The sequence below is a fragment of the Lygodium microphyllum genome, chromosome 4 (genome assembly GCF_053477565.2).
Source record: "Lygodium microphyllum isolate KBCC chromosome 4, Lygodium_microphyllum_v1.1.10, whole genome shotgun sequence".
Lineage (NCBI taxonomy): Eukaryota > Viridiplantae > Streptophyta > Polypodiopsida > Schizaeales > Lygodiaceae > Lygodium > Lygodium microphyllum.
The window spans coordinates 29,845,038-29,871,867 of NC_141138.1; the positions used below are offsets into that span (position 1 = coordinate 29,845,038).

The 26,830-nt window shown below is 37.7% G+C and overlaps 1 protein-coding gene across 2 annotated transcripts; it reads left to right on the plus strand.

The window, feature by feature from the left end:
- Nucleotides 1-4,112: 4,112 nt before the first annotated feature.
- On the plus strand, nucleotides 4,113-7,591 carry LOC148036908 (uncharacterized). Of its 2 annotated transcripts, none has more exons than XM_087675832.1 (2): nucleotides 4,113-4,334; nucleotides 6,310-7,591. In XM_087675832.1, exon 2 carries the CDS (start codon nucleotides 6,328-6,330, stop codon nucleotides 7,489-7,491), a length of 1,164 nt encoding a protein of 387 aa, XP_087531958.1. In that variant the 5' UTR covers nucleotides 4,113-4,334; nucleotides 6,310-6,327; the 3' UTR covers nucleotides 7,492-7,591. The 2 variants fall into 2 exon arrangements, with proteins under 2 accessions (XP_087531958.1, XP_087531957.1); XM_087675831.1 differs by having other exon boundaries at nucleotides 4,113-4,300.
- Nucleotides 7,592-26,830: the final 19,239 nt, after the last annotated feature.

Genomic DNA, 26,830 nt, shown 5'->3' on the forward strand with positions numbered 1-26,830 from the left:
CATGATCAATGGACGAACTCGCCATAATGTAGGCTAGAAGACTGTAAACAGCTCAAAACTGCTTGCTGTTTACTACAGAAAATGACCAAAAAATCACCAAAATCGAGGGAAAATGACAAGGAAAGTGGAACCAAAGCTACTGCCCACCAAGTACTAGTGAAAGTACATCATTTTGGAGTGTTTCAGTATGAAAAATCCATGTTGGTCCATACATATATGCTTGCTGTAATAAATTTCATATTTTAGTAAAAGAGAGCTAACAGTGCCAAAATCGGATCCCAAGGTAATCAGACATTGCCAAGACCAAAGCCGACATCATGCAGGCATAGCATAAGCATATGACAATCGATAAGCATGAATCCAATACCCAAGTATGTCATACAAACATCTGCCAGTGAGTAGGCACACCCCCCAGTCAATGGGACAAAGTGTTCCTGCCACTACCAAAACTTGACACAAGTAGGTGTTAGTTCACAAAGATATGGATCCAAAACTGAGACTTAGCTCATAAGCATACAGTGAACCAAGACATATGATGTATCATCCCAAAATGTAAGAAGTCCCAAAGTCTCAAGTGTCTGTAACTACTCAATAGCATGTAACAACTCAATGCATAAAAGTACCACCTGCTCAATGTCTAATAAGCATTCAAGAATGCTCCCACTGGCACAAAAGCCGTATGTATGAGCTCAAGAGCTCAAGCCAAGGCAAGACACAGTGTCAATGACATAAGTCCAAGACAATACATCAATAGTACATCCCAAACATGTAGGTGGTAGAGCATTCGTATGTAGCATCCGTAAGCATGTAAGACATCAAATACATCCCAATCCAAACTCTTTGACAAGCCAAGTAACATCCAAGACTACTCCAGATGATCCAAAATGCATCCAAGGTGGAGCTTTAATGAGCACTAAAGCTCAATGTATGCATAGGGTAATCAACTGTGAACTGAGCATCAAGCCGTAGGCAACGGGTATGCATAAACTCAAGAAGCATCACTGTCCAAGCATATACCAATGTCAATAAGTGTAAGCTGAAATAAGCTCAAGCTTCCAAAAGCATCCGGATTCAATGACAAGCTCAAAGTCGTCCCTCGATGATCAATACATCATAGCATAACCCAAGACATACATCCGGAACCAATAGGCATATGTCAAAGCATGAAAGACGGCTTCAGCCCAAGAGTATTCAGCATGCATTTACTGCTATAAACTGTGTATTTCTAGCCCCAAAATCAAGCCAAAATCATAGCATTACATGTACCTTCAATCCCCCAATCAATCGGGATGCAATAGGCATCAAACCGGTTATGTAGTCATGCCCAAACAAGCATAGGGTTATCTACCTTTCAAAATGCTTACATATGCACTATATCAAGAGTCATTATTTTCTTCTAATTCTCTTATCCTAGATTGAAAAGTCATTTTCTAAGCTTTAATTGGTAACTGGCTTAAAATTAGCTAGGAGATGAGTCCACGAGATCATTTACCCAATTAATTATGGATTTTCCCTAATATATCTTTACATCCTTTACTTAGACCTTAAATGCCTATGTGCACTTAAGTTCCAGCGTTTCAAGGTCAATTTATATCACTTTGCTCATTATAGGCAAAGATCTGGAGTATTGATGTATCTCAGTGGTGCTATCTTGGATTTCAACTTAGTTGGACTTGTTGAGCTCATTCACTTCACAAGATCCCAACATCATGGTACTTTTTGTAGAGCTAATGAAAGCTATGACTTAAATCAACAACGTCTCAAATTTACCCCAAAAAGAAAATTGTTAGCTTAGGAACTTTTTGAATTAACACCTTGTTTGATAAATATGAATGTTGTGTATTTATGCATGGCTAGCCACTTAGAAGCTTTCATATATACGCCTTAATAAAGCAAAATTCCCATTTTGTGATTTTCTTCATTTTTTGCACGAAGGAGATGCCACTTTAAAAGGTTTTGGTCTAAGCCTTAGAGAGGCACAAGGTTTTAATGTCACCTACTAAAGGTAAGGAGGGGGTTATTTGAAAAATAGGTTGCTCCCCTTGTATTAATCCTATTGGCCAATGCACTTAAACAAAATAATAAGTGTTTGTCTTTGACTAGGGTTAGTTGGGGGGTTTGGAGGAAACACCAAGTAAATGTGGGCCATCAGTTAGAGAGCTAATGATGTTAAAATATTGAGAATGCATGCTATGGAGGATCAGTGAAGAGCAAATAGACAATCATAATGAAGCATAAGCATTGACAAAGAAGAACAACTGATATTATTTAAGCATAATGCAAGTACAACTTATGAGAATGAGTGTGGGGATGAGTGCTTTTTATAGGCTTATAGTAGGTAGTATTGGTAGGTGGAGAAAAGTGGAAAGGGACCATGGTAATCACCAACCGTAGTTTTAATAAACTATGCATACATGGCCTAGTCTAAGGCTTTATTTGTAGTATGTTTCTTTGCCTTGTTTGTTCCAAACAAAGAGGCTTTGGTGGATGTGATTGACATTTCTCAACACCCCTCCTCAATCACAACTGGAAAAGACATTGAGTATACAAAGGCTATCATGACTAGAACCTTGCTAAGCGTAGACATGGAAGAAACAAAGACAACCATACAAAGCTAGAGGCTATTACAAGGCCTCACTAAGTGTGTAGAGGCTATATTATGCAGAGGTTACACGAGGAGTATAGGAGCTTATGGTGGGAACATTAGGTAAGTCCACATGTTAAACTTTAAAAAAGTCTATTAGAAAATGAGCTACAAAAGAGGGACTGATGAGTCCTATCCTTTTGTTCTTGGGGTTCTTCTTCTCCTTCTTCTTCAATGTTGTCATCATCATCTTTGATTGTAGCAAGATATGCTCGTTGAGACCTTTTCTTAGCATAGCAAAATTTCTCAATATGCCCAGTTTTCTTACAAAAGTCACCGACTACGCCCTTCTTCCCTTTCACATAGAGAAGTTGTTGGTCTCCTCTTGGAATGCTTGTTTCTCGCTTGTTCTTGATCTTCTTTTCCTCTTCCAGGAGAGAGGCTTTGATGTCCACAAGTTTCGACTTTGGCATGTTGATTAGTGTGGTAGACATACTCAAACTCAAGTTGAAAACTTTTGAGAAGCACTCCAATGCAAATGTCTTCATCCATCTTCAAGTTGATTCCTGCAAGTTGTGTCAACAAGCTTTCCATATAATTCAAATGAGTTGCAAGTGAGGTATTACTTTGCATGTTGAGCCTAAAAAAGTCAATTAGTAAACCATATTTTGAGGATTTTGAATGAGCTCCAAATAGGGTTTCTATTTGATCCCATGTCATGTAAGAGGTTTCACAATCATCAACATGATGAATGTAGCTGTCATCAAGTTCAAGCTTGATAATAGCTTGAGCCTTATCATCATTTTTATCCCATATGAATGAAAGTGTAGCTTCCCTTGGTTAATTAATTAGAATATTTTTTGTGAAATTTGTGTAGCCAGTCTACTCTGAGATTGATATCACACCATTGGATATCCCAATCCTTGTCGGGTTTTGTCCTTATCTAGAATCAGGGTCTAGTTGGTACCCTAACAACTAGATCAACTTGGACTTTAAAATCCAACATTATCCTAAGTGAATTCTAGTTCTATCCCCTTATGAGGGGTACTCAATCGACCCTAGCTAGTTTGTGATAATGTGACAGCAATGTTAATAGTGAGTATCTTTCTCTTGCCTCATCTTGTGCCACATTTCTTCCTCTGTTATCACATGAACTCCATGACAAGATTAACCTACATGTTGATAGTTCTTGAACTTTGGCAATTAGCCCTCCATTACAAGTCAATGGTTTTACAAGTGAAGGGGCTCAACTTCTTAGCAAACTATTCAGCATTATAACATGTAGCAATAAAAGAAACAACATACGAAAGCTACCTACTTTGCAACACCTAACACTAAAGCTTTTTGTTTAATGCAAGTCACAAATATTTTCTCACAATGCGCAATCAAATCTGTAATTTTCTCATAATACAATTAAGTGTGTTGTAAGCTAAGTTGATCGTTGTTTATGGCTAAACATGGTAATGATGAGGAGGCAATCATGGTTTAAGAATAGGCTAATAACCCCCCAAATAGAGAGAGAGAGAGAGAGAAGCTTTTTGAAAGAAAAAAAGGAAGGAAAGGCGATGTAAAAATTCACTTGATGTGCAGTCCGTTTACTAACGACGCCTGACAAAAACCCTAATCCTGAGTACTGCTGCACTAAAAGCTTGACGATCGAAGCTCCAGCAGGGGACATGGCGTCGAGGGATCCGGCGTTGGCCGCTAATCTTGCAGGTCCTCTCCAAGCTTTTTCCATCCACTTGCACAGGTCTCGTCACGATTATCTGTTCGTACTTTTCGAACTGAGATTTTGTCTGCATGGTTCGCTTTAGAAAGGGGTTTTTTGGGGCTTTCGATGTAGAGTACAGAGACTTCTGTTCATTTTCCAGATAGACGAACAACCATAAAGCGTCAATTATGCAGAATTTAGCCCTGGCTGGGCTTCATTCTTTGTGTGGCAATTCTATTTGGACATGAGCCGGGCGGTCCTTGCACATGCCCATCAATTCTTGTTCAGTGGTACCTCCTGTTGACATTCCATTTTGGGAGGCCAGTCATGCCAAATTGCTTTAAAGTACCGCAGAGTGGCACATTAAACTCTTGCAACAGACGATTTCTCTGCCAACATGGACATTAGGCTATTTGTGTGGACATGTCTCATTGTGATGGCACATTCGGGACCTTTCTGCTTACGTCTCTGGTTTACTAGGCAACAATAGCAGGAGTGTGGGCTGTTATATGACTTCAATTTTTATGTGAAAACAAACAACTACCTTGTTCCATCACCATTCGGGACCTTTCTGCTTGCGTCTCTGGTTTACTAGGCAACAATAGCAGGAGTGTGGGCTGTTATATGACCCCAATTTTTATGTGAAAACAAACAACTACCTTGTTGACTGTGAACATGTCTCAATAGATAGCACCTTCAGGACCATTCTGCTTGTAGATTTTCTGATCGGCAAAAATAAGGTGGTTATGGTCTATCATCCTCCACTTGAATGTGAGCGGACTTATGGTGAGTTTACTAGTGAATTGAGCTATTGCATTTGAGATTTGTCCTGCAGCTAAAGCAGTAATGTGTGGGTGGTAATGTATGGTGTACTTATGTCGTGACGTATTTCCACATCTTAAAGATTACAATATCTAATTTTCAAACCTGGATGAAACTTTACAATTGGTTCAGCTATTTAGTGTACAGATGTAACTGATTACTGTTGCATTTTGCATCAATGGTAATTTCAGGCGAATGTTATGAAGATTCAAACTCTTAATGTTTCTTGGGAGTTAAGCAGCAGGTTGCTCATTAATACTGTAGAAAGAGGGGTTGCAAATTTGTGTTGAACACATTTTGGCTTTTCCTGAACTTATTTAGAGATAATTGTAAGCTGTAAGTAAAAGTGTATAATTTACTGCAGATAATTTTAACCAATTTTACAGGAAGTCTACTAGTATTAACAATGTTTGGAAGCATTGGAAATAGAGTTTATCGCTGAGTGCCAGCCTTAGTGACTCAACTTTTGAAGACCTGGGATGGGGAAGTTTAGTCATTTTCAGGCTCTATATAGTTTTACCCCTATCTAAGTCCTGCCACACTTCAAGAGAGGAGTGCTCACCTTTCATCACATATTTGTCCTTGTGTACATCAAGTCCAGTTTACATAATGATAGAGATTGAGTTAAATACTGGATGCTGGGTATGATATATACTTGATTGATAGCTACTGTATAGCTATAGCAGCACTTGTAACATATGTGGAGCTAAGATTTGAAAGTTTCTGGCAGAAGATCCTGTGAGAACTGAGGATTATTGCTGTGGTGACTTATCTGGCAACAGATTGGCAGCATGAGAACATGAAAGGCTATTCTACTGATTCATCATGTATCACGGACTGATGGGAGGAATGATTCATATCTGGACTTAAAGTGGACAGTTTCTTGGAGATTCCTAGCATATGATTGATGCATTGTGACATGAGCATCACCTCTCCTTCTTCGAATTTATACTTTTTTTAAAAATGTGATATAAACATGATGTCCTGTCGTGTCACTCATATAATCTGAGACGAATAGTAGCTTTTTGGGCTTTTTCCGATCGGTCTTTCTGAAGTAATGAAGTGACTTTTTGTTAGTTAGGTCTGTTAATGTAGATTTCAGCGCCTTTATTTTCAAGGGGAAGGGGATTGCAGATTTGGTGTGCATTATAGCTGGCTCTTCGAGATCTTTATGTATGTGTTGCTTTTGCAGATTTACAAACTTAAGAATATGGAGCACTGTGAAAACTTCAGCTCAGAAGGTTCTACCACAATATTGTCACAAGTGGTTCCTCATCCTCAGGGGACAATTTCACAGTCACCTAGTAACTCCCCCCTTCCAGAAAAGGCTGGTGATAGTATGGCCTTGGGTTCCACTCATGGGGTGATGCTAAACCCTGCTGACCAGCCATCTGAAGCTAGGACAACAACAAATTTTTCTTGTATCACTGCAAGCCAGCAGGATGCTTTGCAACGTGCTGACTTCGCAGTGGGTGTTAGTAAATCTGATTCACATATTATAGTCTCAAATGCACTTGTAACTTCAGATATGCCCTTGGTGAAGGAGGAGAGACTTGCATTTGTAACTGCAGATATGCCCTTGATGAAGGAGGAGAGGCTTGTTGACAAATGTAAAGTAAGAAAACGTCCCAGGCCAGAGTGCCATAATACAGAAGTCAATAATGGAGATGGGTCCTCCGAAAAGCAAGCTATCTTGAGATGGAAGGACAATTGGGTGGCAGAACTCATTCGCACAAAAGGAAGGCTGCACCATAGCCTCACCAATGCACAAAAGCAGAGGGGAGACATGTGGCAAATCATAAGAAACGAGCTGATGAAAAACTGCATTGGTTTTGACAAAGACTATGAAGCTTGCAGGAAGAAATGGCGCAGAATCTATAAGGAATACAGGGATGAGAAGAATCTAGCACGGTCTGGTATTGACAGACCTCAAAAGTGCAGGTTCTTTGCTCTAATAGATCATTACTTTGGGGACAAGTGTACTGGTGCAGCTCCTGTGAGTGAAGATGGCATTGAGACTCCTGTTGCCGGAGAGGTGGCAACTCCTGTACATGAGCCAGTGCCTACACTCTTAAATGAGGCTGTAGAAGATAAAGTCCATGACATGGCTGTCGAAACTGATTCAAAGCCTAGTGTGAATGAGAACACATATATCACAGAGAAGCCGGAGCATCACGTCTTGCAAAAATCATACACAGTTGAGAAACCTCTTCCATTTGAGAAAGTATCTTCGAGTTCAATACACTCGAGGCTTGCTGAACTTGTCAACATTGGAAGGGAGATGTTACGTGTCACTCGAGAGAGTGAAAGAGAAAAGCTGGCTGTTTTACACTCGTTGAAAGATACACTCAGTGAGATTGCCAAGAAGATCTGATATTGTACAGTAACTATAGACAACCCTGTTAGAGCAGTAGGGTTATCCTTGTAGTGTAATTTTTTTCAAGTCTCACTTGCAACACGTCACTTAAAATTTTGCACTGTTGTTAAGTGTTTAGTCTTTTCACATGTTTGGTTTGAATGCGACTTAATATGTCAATGGTGTGAGTCATGATGTTTCAGTGGAATGACTCTAGTGGTTCGAACAAGACTAAGCAGTTGGATTTCAATATATTCATTTGTTAATGGGTGTTATGAGGGTGAGAGCTTTAGATTGAGCATTCATGTTTTACTTATTATCACCTGAATGACTAATCTGAGGGGATAAGAGGCAGAGATTGACATTAAACTTGTCTTGCGGAGAAGAGAGTTTGACAACAGCAGAGATGTGCAGAATTTGGCTGCCACTTTATTTGACCAGTCTTGGGATGCAGCATTTTGAAGGGGTGCTGGAGCAGAGATCACACAGTCAAAATGTAATTATATTCGAGGGATTGTGACTTACTGTGACTTCCATTCAAATGCCAATTTTGATATCATCTGTTGTGAAGAGATCTGGACCCAATTAAAGTATATATCTGTGGTGGTAGGGAACATAAGCAGACGTTCATGGTTGATTTGGATACAATGTTGATAAGATGTGTAGACAACATCTATAGCAGGATACAGAGTCTCTGTCAATCTGATGTAAATAGATAAGTAAGAATAACCCCTCTAAATGACAGTCAATGAGAGATTGAGTACAAAAGATGAACATTTCATGATGCGATAAATGCCTCGATGGTCATTTTTTAATCTTGATTATTGAAACAAGCAATGCATTCTCAAGAAAATGTTTAAGTGCTGTGAAAAGCCGCTCATTTATTTCTCAATCCATGTCAGCAGCAAGGTCATACAGCAATCCAAAATCAGGCAGGCACCAACCGTGGTGTAAGTCGAAATGTACTTCTAGAATAGCTTGGTAAACTTTACATGTGCTAATTGGTACCTTTAAAAGGTGCTCAATCCTTAACAATACTATCGATGCCTAGACCATTTTTGAATTTTGACTGTTAATGTAATAAGTGAATACAAGTGCAGTGAAACAGCAGAACTGTTTTACAGGCATGAAAGTTTGGTGATTCAAAGTGAGCAGGTGGACATGTGCATCTACAGAGACCAATAAGCTTAGCAGTGCCAGGTGGACTATAGGCATTGATAAAACATATGAAGTAGTTTTGTGTTTAAGAGCTCATATCCTCTGTGTAAGTCTGCTATGGGATTGTGATGTGCAGCATTTAAAAATCTATCGTTAATGTGTTGGTTTATCTCAAGTATCTGCATGGTGGTTTGCGCTGGATCCTTGTTTTTAGTGTCTCTGATCTCTGAGATACTTGATGTGCAGATGAAGCCATCTGCTTCTCTGTTAGATTTTACATTACTTGTTTTTAGTGTCTCTGAGATACTTGATGTGCAAATGAAGCCATATTCTGTTCTGTTACATTTTACATTACTGGCCTTGGTCTTTTATTTTGCGATGTCTCTATGTCTCTTCAAGTGATGTGTGAGGCAGGTGGAATAGTTCCTCATTATGATTCAAAACCTTGAATGAGAGTGATCTTAAGTAGCTGCAACTGAGAGTGATCTTAAGTAGCTGCAACTTCGCTCTCGTTTTAATCATGATGTGAGAATTTGGATTTGTTATCTATATTAGAGCATGGTAACAAGGAAAACACTTTTCATCAGGGTTGAAACATGAAATGTGTTTTACTAGTGTAATGTTTAATTGTGCACCGTTTCACCCATCCATTTCACTCAAGAAAGAATAGTAATTCATGTTACCAATTCATTGAACATTGTACCTTAAATGTGTTATTTTTGCCATTTCATGTGGCGTTTTACCTAGGACACATATTTGAGGGTGAAACGTTTGAGGTTGAAACACAATGCTTCATGATGGAACATTGCAAGGTGAAATGTCTCATAGTTACCTTGTATTAGAGTGAGTGGCTCATCTTGGTCTCAAGATTGTAATGTTAATTTTTCCTTTTTGTTAAGCATCTAGACTCAAAAGGCTACTTTTGTTTCAATCAAAGTCATGGGCACGACCCAAAACGAAACAAAGTGGGACACCCCCCTTCCCCCAACAAAAAAAGTTGAGGCCCGTCGTCTACCCTTTTCCTACTTTAGGCATGTGTAGCTATGCATTGATGTTAGAACCAAATGCACCTACATGCAAACTAGTGGTATGTTCAATTGAGGCCTTCTACACATGATTCCCCATACTTTGTGGTGTGGTATACCCTTATATGTGCTGCATGATGAGGGTATAGTCTAGAGGTGTTTATATTATACATTCTTTCTTTTGAGTAATACAAGAGCATACCTTGTTCTCATGTTTTGTGTGCTCTTTTGTGTTGTATTGAGTGATCTTAGGGAGAGTGAGTGGGTTGAGTGCATACGCATCACGCTTGGTATTAAAGTGACACTTGCTTGGAGCCAATGGGTACTCTTGGAAACAAGAGAGAGGATCCAATACCTAGTAGTCAAGTGACATTCCCTACTTCATATGACCCAAACTTGAGGTGTACCTTTCCCACAACATACCATCTAAAGTTGAAGTGCAGCTTTTTCACAATATGCCATCCAAAGCCAAGGTTCGGCTTTTCCCACATCCACCATGGAGATGTAGAAGACAAGAGCCATGGATAGGATAGAGAGAAACCTAGGAGGAGAAGGTGGTCTGTTTGGAGAAGTAGATAGTCGGCATGGTGTCCCTTGTAGACAACATGTGGAAGAGCATGCAAAAGAAGGAAGCAGAAGAGGAAGCTTGAAGGAAGGTTTGCAAAGAAGCCCACTAAGAATGGTTGAAACTACAATAAGAGAAAGAGGAGAGGTAGAGGATTGGAGAAGCACCTAGAAAGGAGAGAGGAGGAGGTGAAAGAGGAGCAATTGGAACCTCCAACAAGAAGGATAAGAAGTAGACAACTATCAATGGTGAAAATAGTGAGAGCTCAAATGATGAGTATGGAAGATTCAAGTTCCCCTAGCCTACTAAGGATAAGGGAGAGAGAGATGGGTTGATCCTTAAGAAGTAGGTAGCAAAGGTGGATGATTATTTGAAGTATGCTAGAGTGCTCGATAAGGGAAAAGGAGTAGTGGCTATCTACTTGGTGGAGGATGCAACTAGTTGGCACATGTTAAAGCAAGAACAAAGCTAGTCCATCTTCTATGGGAGGAATTGCAAGAAGAGTTGGACTACATGTTGAAGATGGAAATATTCAAAGTCGGGGGCAAATAGAGGGACCTCAAGTAGGCACAAGGGAAGATGGAGTATGCCCACAAATATCGTCGATTCATGCTACATTTTTGGGACATGGATGCATACAAAGCTATGTGGATTCTTGTTCAATATGCAACATTGGCCCGAAAGAGACATGGAAAGGCAAGAATGTGAGGACTCAGTTGATGCCATGAGAGTGGTTGAAAGATTAGTAGACTTGGAAGGAAGGAGGTTTGTCCAAGGGAGCCAAGCACAATTCAACACCACTCTCATCGCCAACACCTAGGCCCCAAAACCAAGCCCTCCAAGAGGACTAGCATTAGACATAGAAGCAAAGTAACTAAAGCGACCCACCTACTACAACCCAATCTAGCTTGGTACCAAGGGTAGCATTTAGAAGATGGGGGACTAATCACTATAGATTGACCCTAGCTCATCCTATGAGTTGGCAAGATCAAGTGCATCATGGTGGAGACCTAAACCTCAACGAGAGTATGATGTAGCAATGACATGTGCCTATGGAGGAGATGAGATGCATCATGGAGGTCATGATAGGTAGTGAAGAAGCCTAGGAACATCCAAGAGTGGGCAAATTGAGTGCAGGCCTACAAAGCATGGTGATGTGGGTGATTGCAATATACCAACTATACTTAAATGAAAGAGTGAATGAGCAAGAGCAAGTAGTGATGGTAGACACATGGGCAACCCATAACTTTAATCACCCTAGAATGTGTAGCAAGACAAGGATTGAAGTTGGCTAAGGCACCAAGATGTTTGACTGTGACCTTTACACAAGGAAAAGCCAAAGAGCTGAAGCAAATTTTGAGTGTTAGTGGAAGTAGGACAATGGAAGGCCAAGTTGAATGAAGACATTTTGGGCTTGGAATCCTATAATAAGTTTGTCATAGCAATGTTTGGGAATGGAGTAAATGATTTGTTGCTAGATATGTAAGGAGGAGTTTGTGTCCCATATGAGAGATTGCAACTCCCAAAGAGAACCCTAATGACTATGCAAGTAAAGGAAGACAAACCAAAGGAGAGATAAGTATTAATCAAGTTCATGGGAGCCTCTTGCCAAGATGCAAAGTCAAAAGCAACTAATCCAAGGGCCTCGAATCAAAGTGGAGTATCAAAAGAGCCCATGACCAATGCAACCACAAGTATCTAGTCTAGGATCATGGCATGTAGTGCTATGTAGGTGGAGAAATCCATGAAGCAAGGAGACATGGCATACTTATATATGATGATACCCTTGGAAGCATAAGCATGCAAGTTCCAAGTAGGGAACAAAGAAGTGGAAGTTGTGTTGAAAGGGTATGCAAATATGATTCCCTCGGAGCTCCCCAAGGGACAACTTTCCAAGAGCGACAAAGATCACAAGCTCAAGTTGATTTTCGAATTAGGGGAGTTTGAGGTCTCAAAATAGCTGCATAAGAAATCCTCGAGTGAGAGCTTTTTTTGGGATTTTTAAAATAATATTCTCATGGCTTATATCAAACCTAGAAATCTAGGCCTCCATAATAGTGACAATAATTGGCCCAATATAGATCCTAATTTTTCATTATAAAAGTAAAAATGAATATTCAATTTGTTTTTGTCTAACATCTAATTTTTCCCATCCTCATGGCCTTCCTCCTGTCTCCTCCTCCTTACTAGTGTCTTTCTCATTCTTCTTTTTTGAATTCACACAACTTTCTCGTACCAATCTTCAAATAATATCCTTACTGATCAATCATCCAATGATCTTTGTATTGCTAGTAAAAGAGCTGTTTGTTGTCTTCTATTCGGCTAAAAAGTGAGTATGAATCAATTAGGGAAAATAACAAAACTCAATACTATTTTAGAGTCCATAAATCATGTGTAAAGCCAATTAGATAAAACTAGTGTCTAAGTCCACTTACGTCAAGCTCATTTCTCCTCACGAAATGGGAACTGTATATCATACATTTGAAAAAGGAAGTAAGGTAGTATATGTTTAAATAAGAAAAAAATACCACAATAAACATTTGACTATGATATACCTTAGCCCAGCAAGAAGAATAGAATCATTTTTAAATCTCATTTTATCCTTAAGGATCTCAACACACTCTAAGTTAAACAATGTAAGTTTCTTAACATATAGTGCATGAAGTCTTGATTACTGTAGGCTTCTATCATTACATTTTTGAAAAGTTCTAATTAGTCTTTGAAGATCATGAATCTTGCTATACAGTTGTGTTGCAATTTAAAAAATATTTTGTTTAATGTTTCTAGACTTTAGCATTTAATTCTGAACTTGTTCATTATCAACATGATCTTTAACTATATTATGAAAAGATTTCCATTGATTGTACTTAACAGTTGAGCTTCCTTTAGCATCTACTTGAATTCTTTTAGTATAGCCATCTTCTCCTCATTTGAGATTTTTAATGTCCTTGAGAGTTCTTTATATGTTTCTCCAAGAATGATTTTTTTGTTGACAATCCTATAGTTTCTACCACAACTTATTTCTAATGTTTTGTTATTAAGTGATTCTTTAATTTTAGAACATCATTCTCTCGTATGATTGAGTGCATACCTTGAAAAACCATTATAACAATCACCAAGAAATCTTAACAATGAAGAGCACTTATAGAAAGGAGATATACTATTTTTTATAGGATCTTTGGGATATAACTTACCATTGAATCAAAGTTCAAGTTGTTTCTTTTCTTTAAACTGAGTCCTTCATATGAAGTTTTTGTAGAGTTTATTGATGCTCGGATGGATGTGGAATCATGTTTATCATGCATGTATGGTGGACGCTAAGTTGCATAGGCTTTTCAACCCATAAGGAGCTCAAATAGTGAAATTTTGTGTCAAGACAATGCACTAGGTGTTGGAATTTTGGAAATGTCACATAAAGTCCACTATGAAAAATTCTCTATTGATATTCTGAAAGTGATGCAAGGAGGCATATTCCACTGTGGATTCCGTGATTATATTTATTTTTCGAGGCTCGTACACGAGGTGGATTCCTTGTGCGAGAAGTTGATGGGGACGATTGTCCTTTTCAGGCATCAGATTAATTTAATGTGCACGTGGATGATTCCACAAAATACATCTCAAATTAATGGACGTTTATGAGTTTAGAGTGCACACTCAAATTAAATTAAGGTCAGGACACAAAGTTCCAACCTATTTAATTATTTTGTAGTTGAAGACTACTAGGTATTCACTTTTGTTGGGTTTTATCTAATTATTTTCTAACGATTGTGAATGCTTTAGTTGATGTGTAGAGCAAGCGATGGCGGCATTCGGTAGCACCGGGCAATGACATGAATCCAAATGCCTAGAAAAATTATCATTTTTTATGGGCACGTGCCTAATCACTAAAAGGCGTGGCACCAATATTTATTTAAGCACGCTTATTTATTAAAGTGCTTGACAAAACATTTATTACCTTGTATGTGCATTGGTACTCAGTTAAATATTTCATTATTTGATATTTGTATTTGGGCACAGCCCTTTTGGACGCCCGAATGCCTTACTTTATATTTGGGCAAAAGCAAACACAAAAGCAAAAGCATGTTGTTTGTAAAGTGGGCTATTTTTTAGCTAAAAGATAAATAAATCTATAAATACATGCCTTGTGAAGCGCTGACATAAGGCACAGGGGGAGATTGCACCCAATTTGTCATTTTGGTCCCATATCGTGCAAATTCCCTTTTGCTTTTATGAAGGTTTCTAGAGTTCTTTGTTCTTGGGGACCTTCCGACATTCGCTACGTATACATACAGAATCCGATTTGCACACCAGTGGTATCAGAGCGAAGTTGAGATCAAGAGCTTCCAATTGCTTACCATCTCGTGCGAAGGTGAAGCTCTTGGAATGAACGGGCTCTATAGGCTATCTTGTGATGAATTGACAATACATGTGTGTTCTTAGCAGTGAAGTACACCCCTCATGTACCCTCTGATCGCAAAGGACCTCTCCCAGGTGGCAAAGGACCACTCGGAAAGTCTCCTCTTCAAGTCGCTTTTTCACAGATAAAGCAATTCATGATTAGTTCCAAGTTACAGTTAATCCTTAAGCTTAGAGAGCTTAAGCTCTAAGCTCTCTAAAATTCATGATTTGTGGCGGAAGGATGTACTCACACGGGCATCGAATCTATCAACAACGTGCCGTTGTCCTGCTCTAAATTCCTAAAATTTATTAAGCTTTTTAAAAAGCTTAAAGTTATTAAGCTTCACTAAAGCCTAAAGTTCAATTCTCAATCTCTTACTACCTAGTAGGAGTTCACATTGTGGTATTCTCGAATCGATCTTCAAGTCTCAACAAGCCCCTGTTCCCACCTGCAACTTGGCTTAGCGGATTTGTAGCAAGAAAGCTGTCACACACAGTCTATGCGGAAGACTTTCTCGCTTGGAAGAAGACCGTTTTCAATTGCCATACTCGAGTAAAGCAAGATCGTAAAAGCAAAGGCATCCTAATAACCAAAGCAAGCTCGTGGTGATCTTCTTCATATGTGGCTAGAAGACGAATGATGAATCCTCAACAAATCTAGGATGTCGGATCATAATATGGACGATTCTATGGGCGAAGGCGATTTGTTAGAGCCGACTATGGAGCAAAAATTGGATCTAATCATGATACAACTTCAAGAAGAGCAAAGAGCATGCCAAAACTTGCAGGCACAATTGGCTACACTTCAACAATCCACTATAAATCAAAACGAAGCGCAACCTGAAGATGTTATTCGATGTACTATTGATGCAACACTTGATGCACAAGCTCTTATGAAAGAGGCCAAGATAAGTAAAAGAAAATTTAAATGCCATACTTTTAATGGGCAACGTGATGGCAAAATTGTTCTTGCTTTCATTAGTCAATTTGACAACTATTTTCATGAAGAGCAATATGCTGAAAAAGATAGACTTAAATGCATCACTAACCATCTAGCAGACATAGCATCATTATGGTGGACTATTGTCCACAAGATTGTTGATTGTCCCTCTACTTGGGAAGCCTTTCAAAAGAAATTTTTGTAGAATTTCCTTCCATCTCAATTCCATGAGAAAGCCATCAAATAGTGGGACCTCCTGCAACAAAGAGTTGTGAATCCATCCCGCAATACACTAAGCATTTCTGGAGTACCTTACTTCAACTTTGAATGCGTGAAGATGTTCCTAAGATGACCCACAAGTGCAAGTATATGTCCGGTTTGCTTGGTCACTTCTATGTGAAAGTGAATATGTTCAAGCCAAAGTCTTTGGAGGATGCGATTTCTCTAGTGCATGATGCGGAGGATAAAATTCATAGATGAGAAAAGCGACGGCAACAATTTTCAATTAATAGTAACTTTGGTACAAAGAAATTCAATTCTAACTTTCGAAGATTCAATCAAAATCGCTTTGCTCCTTCTTTCCGTAAACCTTGGACTCGATCTCTTGCTTTACCATCAACTGCTAATTCAAACCCTAAGCCTTCCCTCTAGCCAAATCCCAATATACCCAAATTTTCAGCCCTTATAAAAAATGTCTCTAAAGCAAAGCTTATGGTTTGCTACAAGTGTCATCAGCCTGGACACTTAGCAGCGAACTATCAGTCCAAGAAACAAGCTATTCAAATCAATCACTTGGGAGCAACTGATAATGAGGACCATGAAGATATGCCAGAGACTTCACTGAAGATGATGATAATATCGACGATGCTTCAGATACTTTACCAGGTATGCCAAATCCTCATTCGTTATTAATATTGAAATGTTTTGTGCATGGTGAAGAAAAGATTGTTTTGCATGATGATGGAAGCACACATGACTTTATTTTCGCAAAATTGATAAAAGAATTGGATTTATCGATACCAAGAGGCATATTCCATGGTGGATTTCATGATTATATTTATTTTTCGGGGCTCGTACACAAGGTGGATTTCTTGTGCAAGAAGTTGATAGGGACGCCTATTCTTTTTGGGTGTCAGATTAATTTAATGTGCACGTGGGTGATTCCATAGCAGGTGATTTCGCAAAATATATATCAAATTAATGTATGTTTATGAGTTTAGAGTGCGCACTCGAATTAAATTAAGGTCAGGATGACAGAGTTCCAACCTATTTAATTGAAGACTACTAGCTATTCACTTTTGTTGGATTTTATCTAATTATTTTCTAACAATTGTGAATGCTTCAGTTGATGTGTAGAGCAAGCGACAGTGGCGTTGGGTAGCAGCAAGTGATGACGTGAATCCAAAAGGCCTATGGCCTAAGGGTTACTATAATTTTTGTGCATAAGGATCATGTGGAGAGGGTGTAGACCAATCTTAAATAGTCATAGTTAGTGAGCTTCTTCTAATTTCATATCATATATGGTAAATAGTTTAGTCCTTCTATCTCCAAATATTTATTTTTTACTAAGTTGATTTTATTCTTCTTGCTGGGCTAAGGTATATCATGGTCAAATGTTTATTATGGTACTTTTTAAATTTAAACATGTACTTCCTTACTTCTTTTTTCAGATGTATGATATACGAGTTTCCTCGAAACATACAATAAAAATAAGTACTCGATCCTCCATCTTCCATTTTTTCATAAGGAAAATTGAGCTTGACATAAGTGGACTTGGACACTAGTTTTATCTAATTGACTTTGAAACAATGGAGATTCTTCTAATTCCATATCATATATGACAAATAGTTTAGCCCTTCTATCTCGAAATATTTCTTTTTTACTAAGTTATTTTCATATGACTTAGTTTTGAGTGCTCATTGGAGCTTGATTGTTATAGACTACATTGATAACCAATGTTATTTCCTTAATTTTTTAGAGAGAGCCAATCGAATTGCCAAGATGTAAGTGAAATAATTCAAGGTCTCCATCATCATTTGAATTTTTGTTACTCACAAATTCTCCTAAATTTCATGATTTCTAATATAGAGGTGTAAAAAATTACTTGAAAAAATACCTCTAATACTTTATGATCTTCTTGCAAAGATGGATATAGACAAGTTGTGGTAAGTTCTTGACTAATAGGTGTTAAGATAGTTTATGATACAACCTACCATAATTAACTTGAAATATTCACTCTTTGTTATTGATTTCAGAGTCCTCCTCAAGAAGATAGCCATTCATCTAGTTGGAAAGCTATTAAAAATGCTAGAAGATTGATTCATTTTATTTTCTTAATGATTACAATCTTATAAAAATAACATTACACAAAGTAAGCTTTAAGGTAGAGTTTTACTCAAAACTTAGTCCATCGCAAAATTATGGTGAAGTAATACTCTTTTTATTTAAATGTACACATTTTTTGGAAATTGTTATAGTATGGAGCATGTTTGGTATCTAAGAGCAAAGGTATTGAAGTATATAACCAGTAAGAAATGTTCAAGATGGTTCCCAAAAAAATGGTGATAAAGAAGGGTCAAACAGACACAAAAAAGATGCTGATCAAAGAGGCAAAGAGGCTATGGAGAGTGTGGAAGTGGACAAGAAGAAGATGTGTCTAAAACTGTAGCAAATAAAGGCATGGCCTCAACACTTGTCACACTAAAGTGTTAAAGTAAGGCCAAATGACTCTAGAAAAGAATGTCTCTCCTAAGAAAAGTCATTGCAAAAAGAAATAGGTTTTCCATATCACATTGTAAATACTCTTGTATGTTATTAGGATGAAAAAAAAAGGAGATTTTCTTCGATATCAATCCTTATAATTATATTGAAAATAAAGAGATATTTAGTTCAATTTATTTACACACTATATTCTACACACACACACACACACACACACATATCCCATTCTACCTTAGTCTATTAATCACATTAATAGAAGCCCCAAGATAGCCAACATGATTGCGACAACTATCTTGAGTTCCCCCATTTAGCTTCCATTAATGCTCCCCAACTCCTAGCTTGCTCCAACAATGCTTTAGGTACTCTACATGTTTCCCCCTTAGAGAAATCAAGATATAGTCAACTTGAGCAAAACTTAGGTGGGTCTGTTTTGAGAATAGAATACTTGATTCTTGTGCCTCTTTTAAATCTACAAAAAATTTCAACACCAAAATATACACATACATTTGTATAATGTGATGTAGAAACTTACACTTTTGTTATTGAGTTTGAACATAAATGAGATAGGCGATTCAATAACTTCATTATGTAAGTCCATCATTACTTGATGTACTATAGATGATTATCTAATCTTTAGAATTGTAATAACTTCCTAATAACTTCCTCATGGAACCATATATCAAGATCCAATATAGGGCATTGACTAAAATCAACAAGATTTTGGTCTAACAACCAAATTACCATCACCACAATGCTATCTACTTTAATAAAAGCTAAGGATGAAACTTTGAGTAGCCATCATGCATTTATTACAAGAAACAAAGTCATAATCCATCTTACATGTTATCTTACCCTCTATTTCAATACCCCATCTTTCATCAATAAACTGTAAGAAATGATCATATGCTAGTTTTTTCACTAAGAGCATGATCTTTGATCTTCTCATCTCAGCATCACAAAAAAGTATCCACAATTACACCAATAGGCATAAACAAAGTGATATTACTTAGCTTATTTGAGATACTAGATTTCAATGCTCTTTGTATCTCAGAAAACATTTTGCACATGTATTCCTTATCATTGGTGGCTTGAAAATTTAAGAAAAGAAAGGGGTGGTATTGCACACCATTGGTAATTTTGTGCAAGGGAAACATAAGAATGATCATTAAAAATTAGCCCATTTCCTGTAAGCTATGTTTTTTTTTTCTACCTTTGTACATTTATTCTCTAGCAGAACCATGTAGAATATAAATAGCATCCACACTAGGCTCAATCAACTGACATTTCTCAAGATAAGATGAGTAGAGATCTACAAGAAAAATAATGGTATCATAATTAAATCTAATAGCAAGTCTCAAGAAAGATAAGCATTAAGGATCAAAAACTTCCAATGAAGTCTATGCATTAGAAGGCTCGAGGTTCCAAATTCCAAACATAACTCTTTATGTATAAACATATATTTTACTAGTACCTCTTTTATATTAATTTTTATTGCTTTAAGTCTCTAGTATTTAATTCTACCTTTCTCAAGAGAGATGAATGAGCTCTCACACCTTTATTTTTCCTACATCTTATCTATTGCATGGTGATCCAGCTACCTTTGGCAATAACTATAATAATCCATCTTCTATCATTTTGACTAATATGGATGTGATTTAAGAGCTTGGGCATTTTGTTGAAAGCCAACTTTTTGTATCTATGGATAAGAGAGGGAGAGAGAGGAATATTCCAAAGGAGGAAAAAAGTTGAGAGGGAATTTCAAGCACCAAGCCGTTTTGTGAGTTAAATATATATCTAATCATGATTATCATGTAAGAACAATTATGCCATTAATATAAAGTGCCATTAATGTAAAGGATACCGTAATTATGATTATGTGAGTTAAAAAGTAGATATTCAACTAAAAATGTTATAATTATAAATATTTACATCATTCTAAAAAATATACTTTTTTTGTTTTTCAAAATAGAAGTTCCATTATGGAGGCTTTCCTTTTATTGGTCGTCCAAAGCACACACACTCTCGCTCTACATCCTAAAAGTCAGCTTGAAGACCTCAAAGCTCTCCTAATTAATGATGCTAGTAATTGGATGAACTATATAGAGATGATAAAGTTGAAGAAACAATTGCATGAGTAAGAAGAGCAAGGTTTCATTTGCCCAAGAAAAACACCCTTCAAAACCCCATATTATTTGTGAGAAGAAGAATGGAGAATTGAGGTTAAGCATAAACTATAAGGAACTTGACAAGATCACCATCAAGAATAAGGACCCAATGCCTCTAGTGGATGATCTCTTAAATAGGTTGCATGGAGCCAAATAATTTAAGTCGCATCAATCTTAGATCTAGCTAGCACCAAATTTGCATAGCTAAGGAAGATATCCCCAAAAAAGCACATAAAGGAGTGTATGGGTAAGGCACTAGTATCCAAAGTCATGAACTTCACTAAGCCTCTTTCAGATCTCCACATATGCATCTAGCTATGTATAATATCCCAAGTCCCAAATCCCATGAGAACAAGGCTTTTTGGGGGGGGGGGGGGGGGATTAACTAAGGATTATAGCCTCAGTAAGTATTGGAAATGAAAAAGGAAACCAACAACTGATCGATGGACTGATCAAACATGCTGTTATCATCACAAGCGCTGCCATCAAACTCTGATCACCATGGGTTGCAATGCCCTCTTGCAATGAGGATTGGTGCTTGTGATCATCACTGCGAGTTGCAGCCTTCGATCTCATCTGCAAGTTCCATGCCACCACGCGCCGTCACCCGGAATTAGCAATGAATAATATCCATCATGGCTTACGCTATAAAGCCTTAGCTTAAGCATAAGGCTTAGGCTAGTGTTATTTTGCCACCTGCCAGTCGCTATGAGAGAGAGAGAGAGAGAAGAGGTGTCGAAGAAGGGAAGAGAAGGAGGAGAAGAGAAGTAGAGGGAAAGAGAAAGGTGGAGAAGAAGAAAAGAGGAGGAGAAGAGAAGAGGCGGAGAGGTAGGGAAGGGTAGTAGAAAAAGGAGAGAAGAGGAGAAGAGGAAGGAAAAAAGATCTGTGTCTTCTCACAAGGAACCTACTTAACTGTTCCAAGTTCTAATCAAGACCAAGTTTAAAGCTAGTATACATGGACTCCCTACTTGTGATGGCCCCAAAAAGATGATATTCTCGAGTGGGGAGCACTCGAGTTATGAACACGATTGCAAATATGAACTTTAACAAGGGTTATGCGCAAGATTGAGAATAAAGACTAATAATAACCAAGGAAAGATCAAATGAAGGAAGACTAATCAGAATTTAGATCTCAAAAAGGAGATTTAGAAAAGAAAAGTCCAAAGAAAAACTAAAACTAGGAATATTACCAAGTTAGAAAGAAATGTTGCTAAGTTAAGATCATGCCATGATTGCCTCCCTATTTGTGTAGAAATATTGCATGAATTTTTTTTCTTGTGCTTAAAATGGTGCATGCAAGTTTAAATTGATACAGTTAATAAGTTGATTGAATTGAATAAAAATCCTAATGTACTAAGTTTGCAATAGGATGACAAAAATAAAAGCTCATTTGACCTCCCCTAATACTAGTTGCGAATTCCTTTTCCAACGGGGATTAGCTTTACCATCTTGGAAAGTTTGAACCAAACCAAATGGCAAGAGGTCACTCCATAGGGGGATCCTTGGATAGGAGAAGTTAAGGGTGCTGGGGGGGACTTACCAGTAAACTCTTAGACTCTTAAACATCATATTAGGGAATATGGGAATTTCCCATAAGTTTGGGACATGTGGTCAAATATTTGGATTTGTTATAACTTGAACACTATAACTCCAAATTGAGAGCTCTATAGCTCAATAGATTCAATTTTTCAAGTGCTTTCCAATTATAGGTCACATCATATGGTTTTGAGAAACTTATGGGCATGTCATCCGGGTGCCATCTTTTTAGTATTCAAAAAATGGAAATTGGCACATTCCCAAATTCACTAATATTGTGTTCTTAGGAATTGTCCAAACCCTTGCATGACTCAAAATCGACTTCCTAAGGACCCCAATACTAGTTAGGGATGGAAATCTTGGTAAAATAAAGGACTTGATGACATTCTTCCGTATGGGTGGAAGGTGAATACTTGTATAAGAATCTCTATTAGATAAAGAAGCCATTTTTCAAAGGATTGTTTTTATCGTTTATGTGTTGTGACTGAAATTACGTGAACTAACATTGTGACTAAAAGGATTTATTAAAAAACCTAATTTTATATGTACAACTTAAATGTTAAATGTGTTAGATAAGTAGACAACTAAAACTACCCAACCGAGGGAAGTGAGAGGGTGTGATTCCTGAGACGAATCCACCCTAAGATAGGGTGGTCTCGATAAGGCGAGACCTTCTTTACAAATTCGATGCATTATAGTATAGGAAATATTAACCCATAGAATCAATTATAACCTTGAGTTCGTATTGTTTTAGGGGAATGGAGTGAGACTTTACCTTGCCAGTGTAGAAGGGTCGATGTACTCATACTCCCCCTCATTTCTCATTGTGCTTGAATCAAGTACAAAATGACTGGGGCAATCTAGTAGAAGTAGCTGCTTGAAGATCAGTACTAGTGAACTTGGATAGATGACCTTAGTTTACTTAGACCTCAAAATTTAGGTTGATTCTCATGAAAATGGCCAAGACCTTCTGTTGCGAAGTGGAATCGAGAGAGTCTAGGTAGCAAACCTCATGTTATTTGAAAGAGTAATGAGTGGTGTTACCTAGAAAATCATATCGATAGATCACTAAATTGTACCACTGAGGATGTTTCAAGAGAGCATGTCACATATATCATCAAAGCAAAATGGAATTAATGCATAGAAAGATTTATTCTTAACTTTGTTTAAGGAAATATTCGATGCAAAAATGATTCACCCTCTAACTATCAGTGGAATCTCTTTCCAAACAATGAAGATTGGTAAAATTCTTGGTATTCCGAGCAATATTTACCTCAATGATGCATTCCCTTGATTTTGATTATCGAGATCACTTCATGAGGATACTAGAGTGTAGGTATAACCCTTCACCAATGTATCGAGAATGTCAATGGATGCAAAGCAGAGTCTATTACTTCATCAATGCCAATCGACTTGCCTACCCTCAAAACAACCTTAAAAGAATCAAGTGGATGGAAGACCTTAAATTGGTCAAGTTATTGATCTTCAAAGAATCACATCTAAATCCTATCCTCAACATAGGCGAAGAATGGGTTGGCTAGAACTGTTATCTTTATGATCAAGTGCTTCATATTCTCCCAGTCGAGCATGTTGCCATTTTAGGGCACTTCTACTGCCATAATTATTGTAAAGATGGTTTTTCAAATATTTTCCAAAAATACAAAGTCCTAAATATATTTGATGAGCATCTAGCCTACAAAAATATTGGTGTATCTAAATTTCACAATTAGAACTATTGTAATCCAAAAATCTCCCTAGTTTGATGCCAATTTTATGTAGTAAAGAGGTCCGATTAGCCCTATTGCGAGCCATGAATAATAACAGACTCTCAAATTCTTGCAAGATTGTGTACTTTGTACTGACCTTATGCTGTAAATAAAAAATTCATGGATTCTTAAAGAGAGGAAAATATTGTAAGCATACGAGATGTGCAACTAATATTGTAAATGTTAAAAATTCTATCCAAGGTATTACACCTTCCTTGCCTAGGTTGAAGTAGAAGAGGACAAAATTCCTTCTCAAGCAAATCAAACCACTTGAGTTTGATGGAAAAGGAAAGGTAGTTGAATCTAACGTAGAAATTTGGATTGAATCTATGAAGGATTACTTTGGTGCCATAGGCATTGCCCCTCCATATCAGGCAATGATAGCTAAACTAAAGTTAACAGGTGAAGCCCCACTTTGGAAGAAGAAATCACGGGGGATTCACTAGTAGTAATAAGGAGACGTCACCTGCGTGCAAGAAATATATGAAAATACCCCTTATCTACCCCCTATTTATGAGACCTTACCTTATAAAATGTACCTTTCTTCCCTTAAATAACCCCCCTCCCTTACACTCACATGGTACCATACTTTAAACCCTAGTGGACCCCCTGGGGAAGAAATGGTGCAATGACCAATGGATTGTGAAAGCAACCATTACTTGAGAAAAATTGAAGGAAGGTGTACATGGGTGATGACTCCCACTAAAAATAAATGGATTATTTAGCTTGAAATAATCTAGTTTTTGGAAGCCTATTATTCTAGCTTTGTGTCCCTTTTTTGAAGTATGTCCCACCCATGGACATCACCCAACAAGTGTCAAAGTTTTGTCACAGACTAAACCCTCCATTGGATACTCATCTCGAAGTAATGTGCCTATCCAATTTACAAGATGTATTAATTTGAGCAAGGCCCATTATCTAAAAACTTCAATCAACATCTAAGAGTGATAGGGTTTGGGAACAAAGTTATCCATACAAAGGACTGTGAGGATACATTAAGAGGATCCAAGGAAAATACCACAGGGAAAATACCACAGATTGGTCAAAGGAAGAAGGCCAAGACAAGTACAATCGAAAACTTCGTACCTGTAGTTGGCAACAAGGAGATACCAAGATGTTTCTATTGTAACAAACCCAACCACTTCAAAAGATAATACCCGAACTTAGGTCAACCAATCCATCAAGGATAATTTCATGGTCAGAATCAGGTAGTTTCAACCACCAAAGAGAAAGTTACTAGAGTAACCTTCAAAGGGAGGAACAAAGGAATAGAAAAAGGTGAAGATCCCATGTTAAAACTGGACATGGAAAGAGTATCAGTGTATGTTTCTCTCAATAAGAACACTCCAATTGCCAATTCTTAGTAAATCCAGACTTTGACAACCTACCAAGGTAAAACCTTGAAGATTTTGATTGATTGTGAAAGAACCCACTCATTTATCTCGTCAAAGTGTGTGAAAAGGCTAGGATAAATACTTTACTTGCATCTAAGTTATTAGTTCAATTGACAAATGGAAAAGAGAAAATTTCTACTCAACACACTAGAAAAGTGGATTTTAACTTAGGAGGCAATGTTTCTAACATAGAGTTCAGAGTTATGAATTTAGGAGCTTATGAGTGTTTGCTAGGAATGGATTGGCTAATCCCCAATGATGCTCATATTCATTGCAAGAAAGGTCAAATTACATTCCTAGATTAAGAAAGAGAGTTAGCAACCACTCAAGGAAAAGCCAAGAACCCTAGAATCCTACTAGCAAAAGCTTCTTGGATCATGAAGGGGCTAAGAAAAGAACTGCCTATCAACCTAATCAAACTTAATAAGATCAAGAAAGGAAAGAAAGTTGATAAAGAACCTTCCTAGTTAAGAGAATATATAGATGTATTCCTTGAAGAGCTAACAAAACTTTCTCCACCAAGAGGAGTTGATAATGAGATTAATCTAACACTAGGAGCTGTGCCAATAGCAAAGTGGCTCTATCATATGTTCATTCCAAAAGCCATTGATTTGCAACTCCAAGTTGTCATTGAAACAATGAGGATCCACGAGCTTTATAGCAAGAAGAAGAAATGTGCCTTCATTAAAGGTAGGTTGAGTACCATGGATTTATAGTCTTTGACAAAGGGATTGTGGTAGACCTTGCCAAGGTTAAAGATGTAGGAGAATGGGCACCCCCAATAATAGTTAAGGAAGTCTAAAGTTTTCTAGGCTTGACAAGATGGTACATGATTTATCAAGGACTATACCTTGATTTTGCCGCACCCTTGATTGATTTACTCAAGAAGCTAACTATTATTGTATGGACTCTCATTGAATAATCTAGCTTTGAGAAGCTTAAATAGAGCTTGATCATAGCTCCTATTCTAAAACTACTCAAACTAATAATTTGAAGTTGTTACTGATGTAAGCTCTCTTGTATCAGGTTGCGTACTCATGCAAGAAATCCATTTGATAGTCTATTCTTCTAGGAAGCTGAAGATTCTTGAGAAAAACTATGCTACCCATGATCTAGAGCTGCCTGTTGTAATTCATGCTCTCAAATTATGGCGACACTATTTGCCTAGCAGCAACTTTACCTTAGTCACCAACCATAAAATTTCGAAACGAATCTTTACTCAACCAGACCTAAACATGAGGCAATGATGATTATCATTATGAGGTGCCACAACCCCAATTGCAAAAGCAATATCTGGACGGGTGGCTATCATGGCATACATAAGACTGCCCACTGCTGATGCATAGGGAATCTTGGCCATTTCGGCCCTCTGCTAATTTGTATGTGGAAAATCGGCCTGTGAAACCTTCACATGAGAAGGTAATGGACAGCCAATAGGCTTAACATCTTGCATGCGGAAGTGCTCAAGGACTTTATGTACGTACTTCCTCTGTGATGACAGATAGAGGAGTCCCTGAGATCTATCACGCGTGATGCGCATACCAAGTATATGAGAGGCCTATCCTAGATCTTTCATCTCAAAGCTTATCTTGAGTTGAGCCTTAACAGCATCGAGCTCCTCATGAGCTGTCCCTGCTAAAAGCATGTCATCCACATAGAGTACCAAAATCAGTAAAGAATTGTCACAAG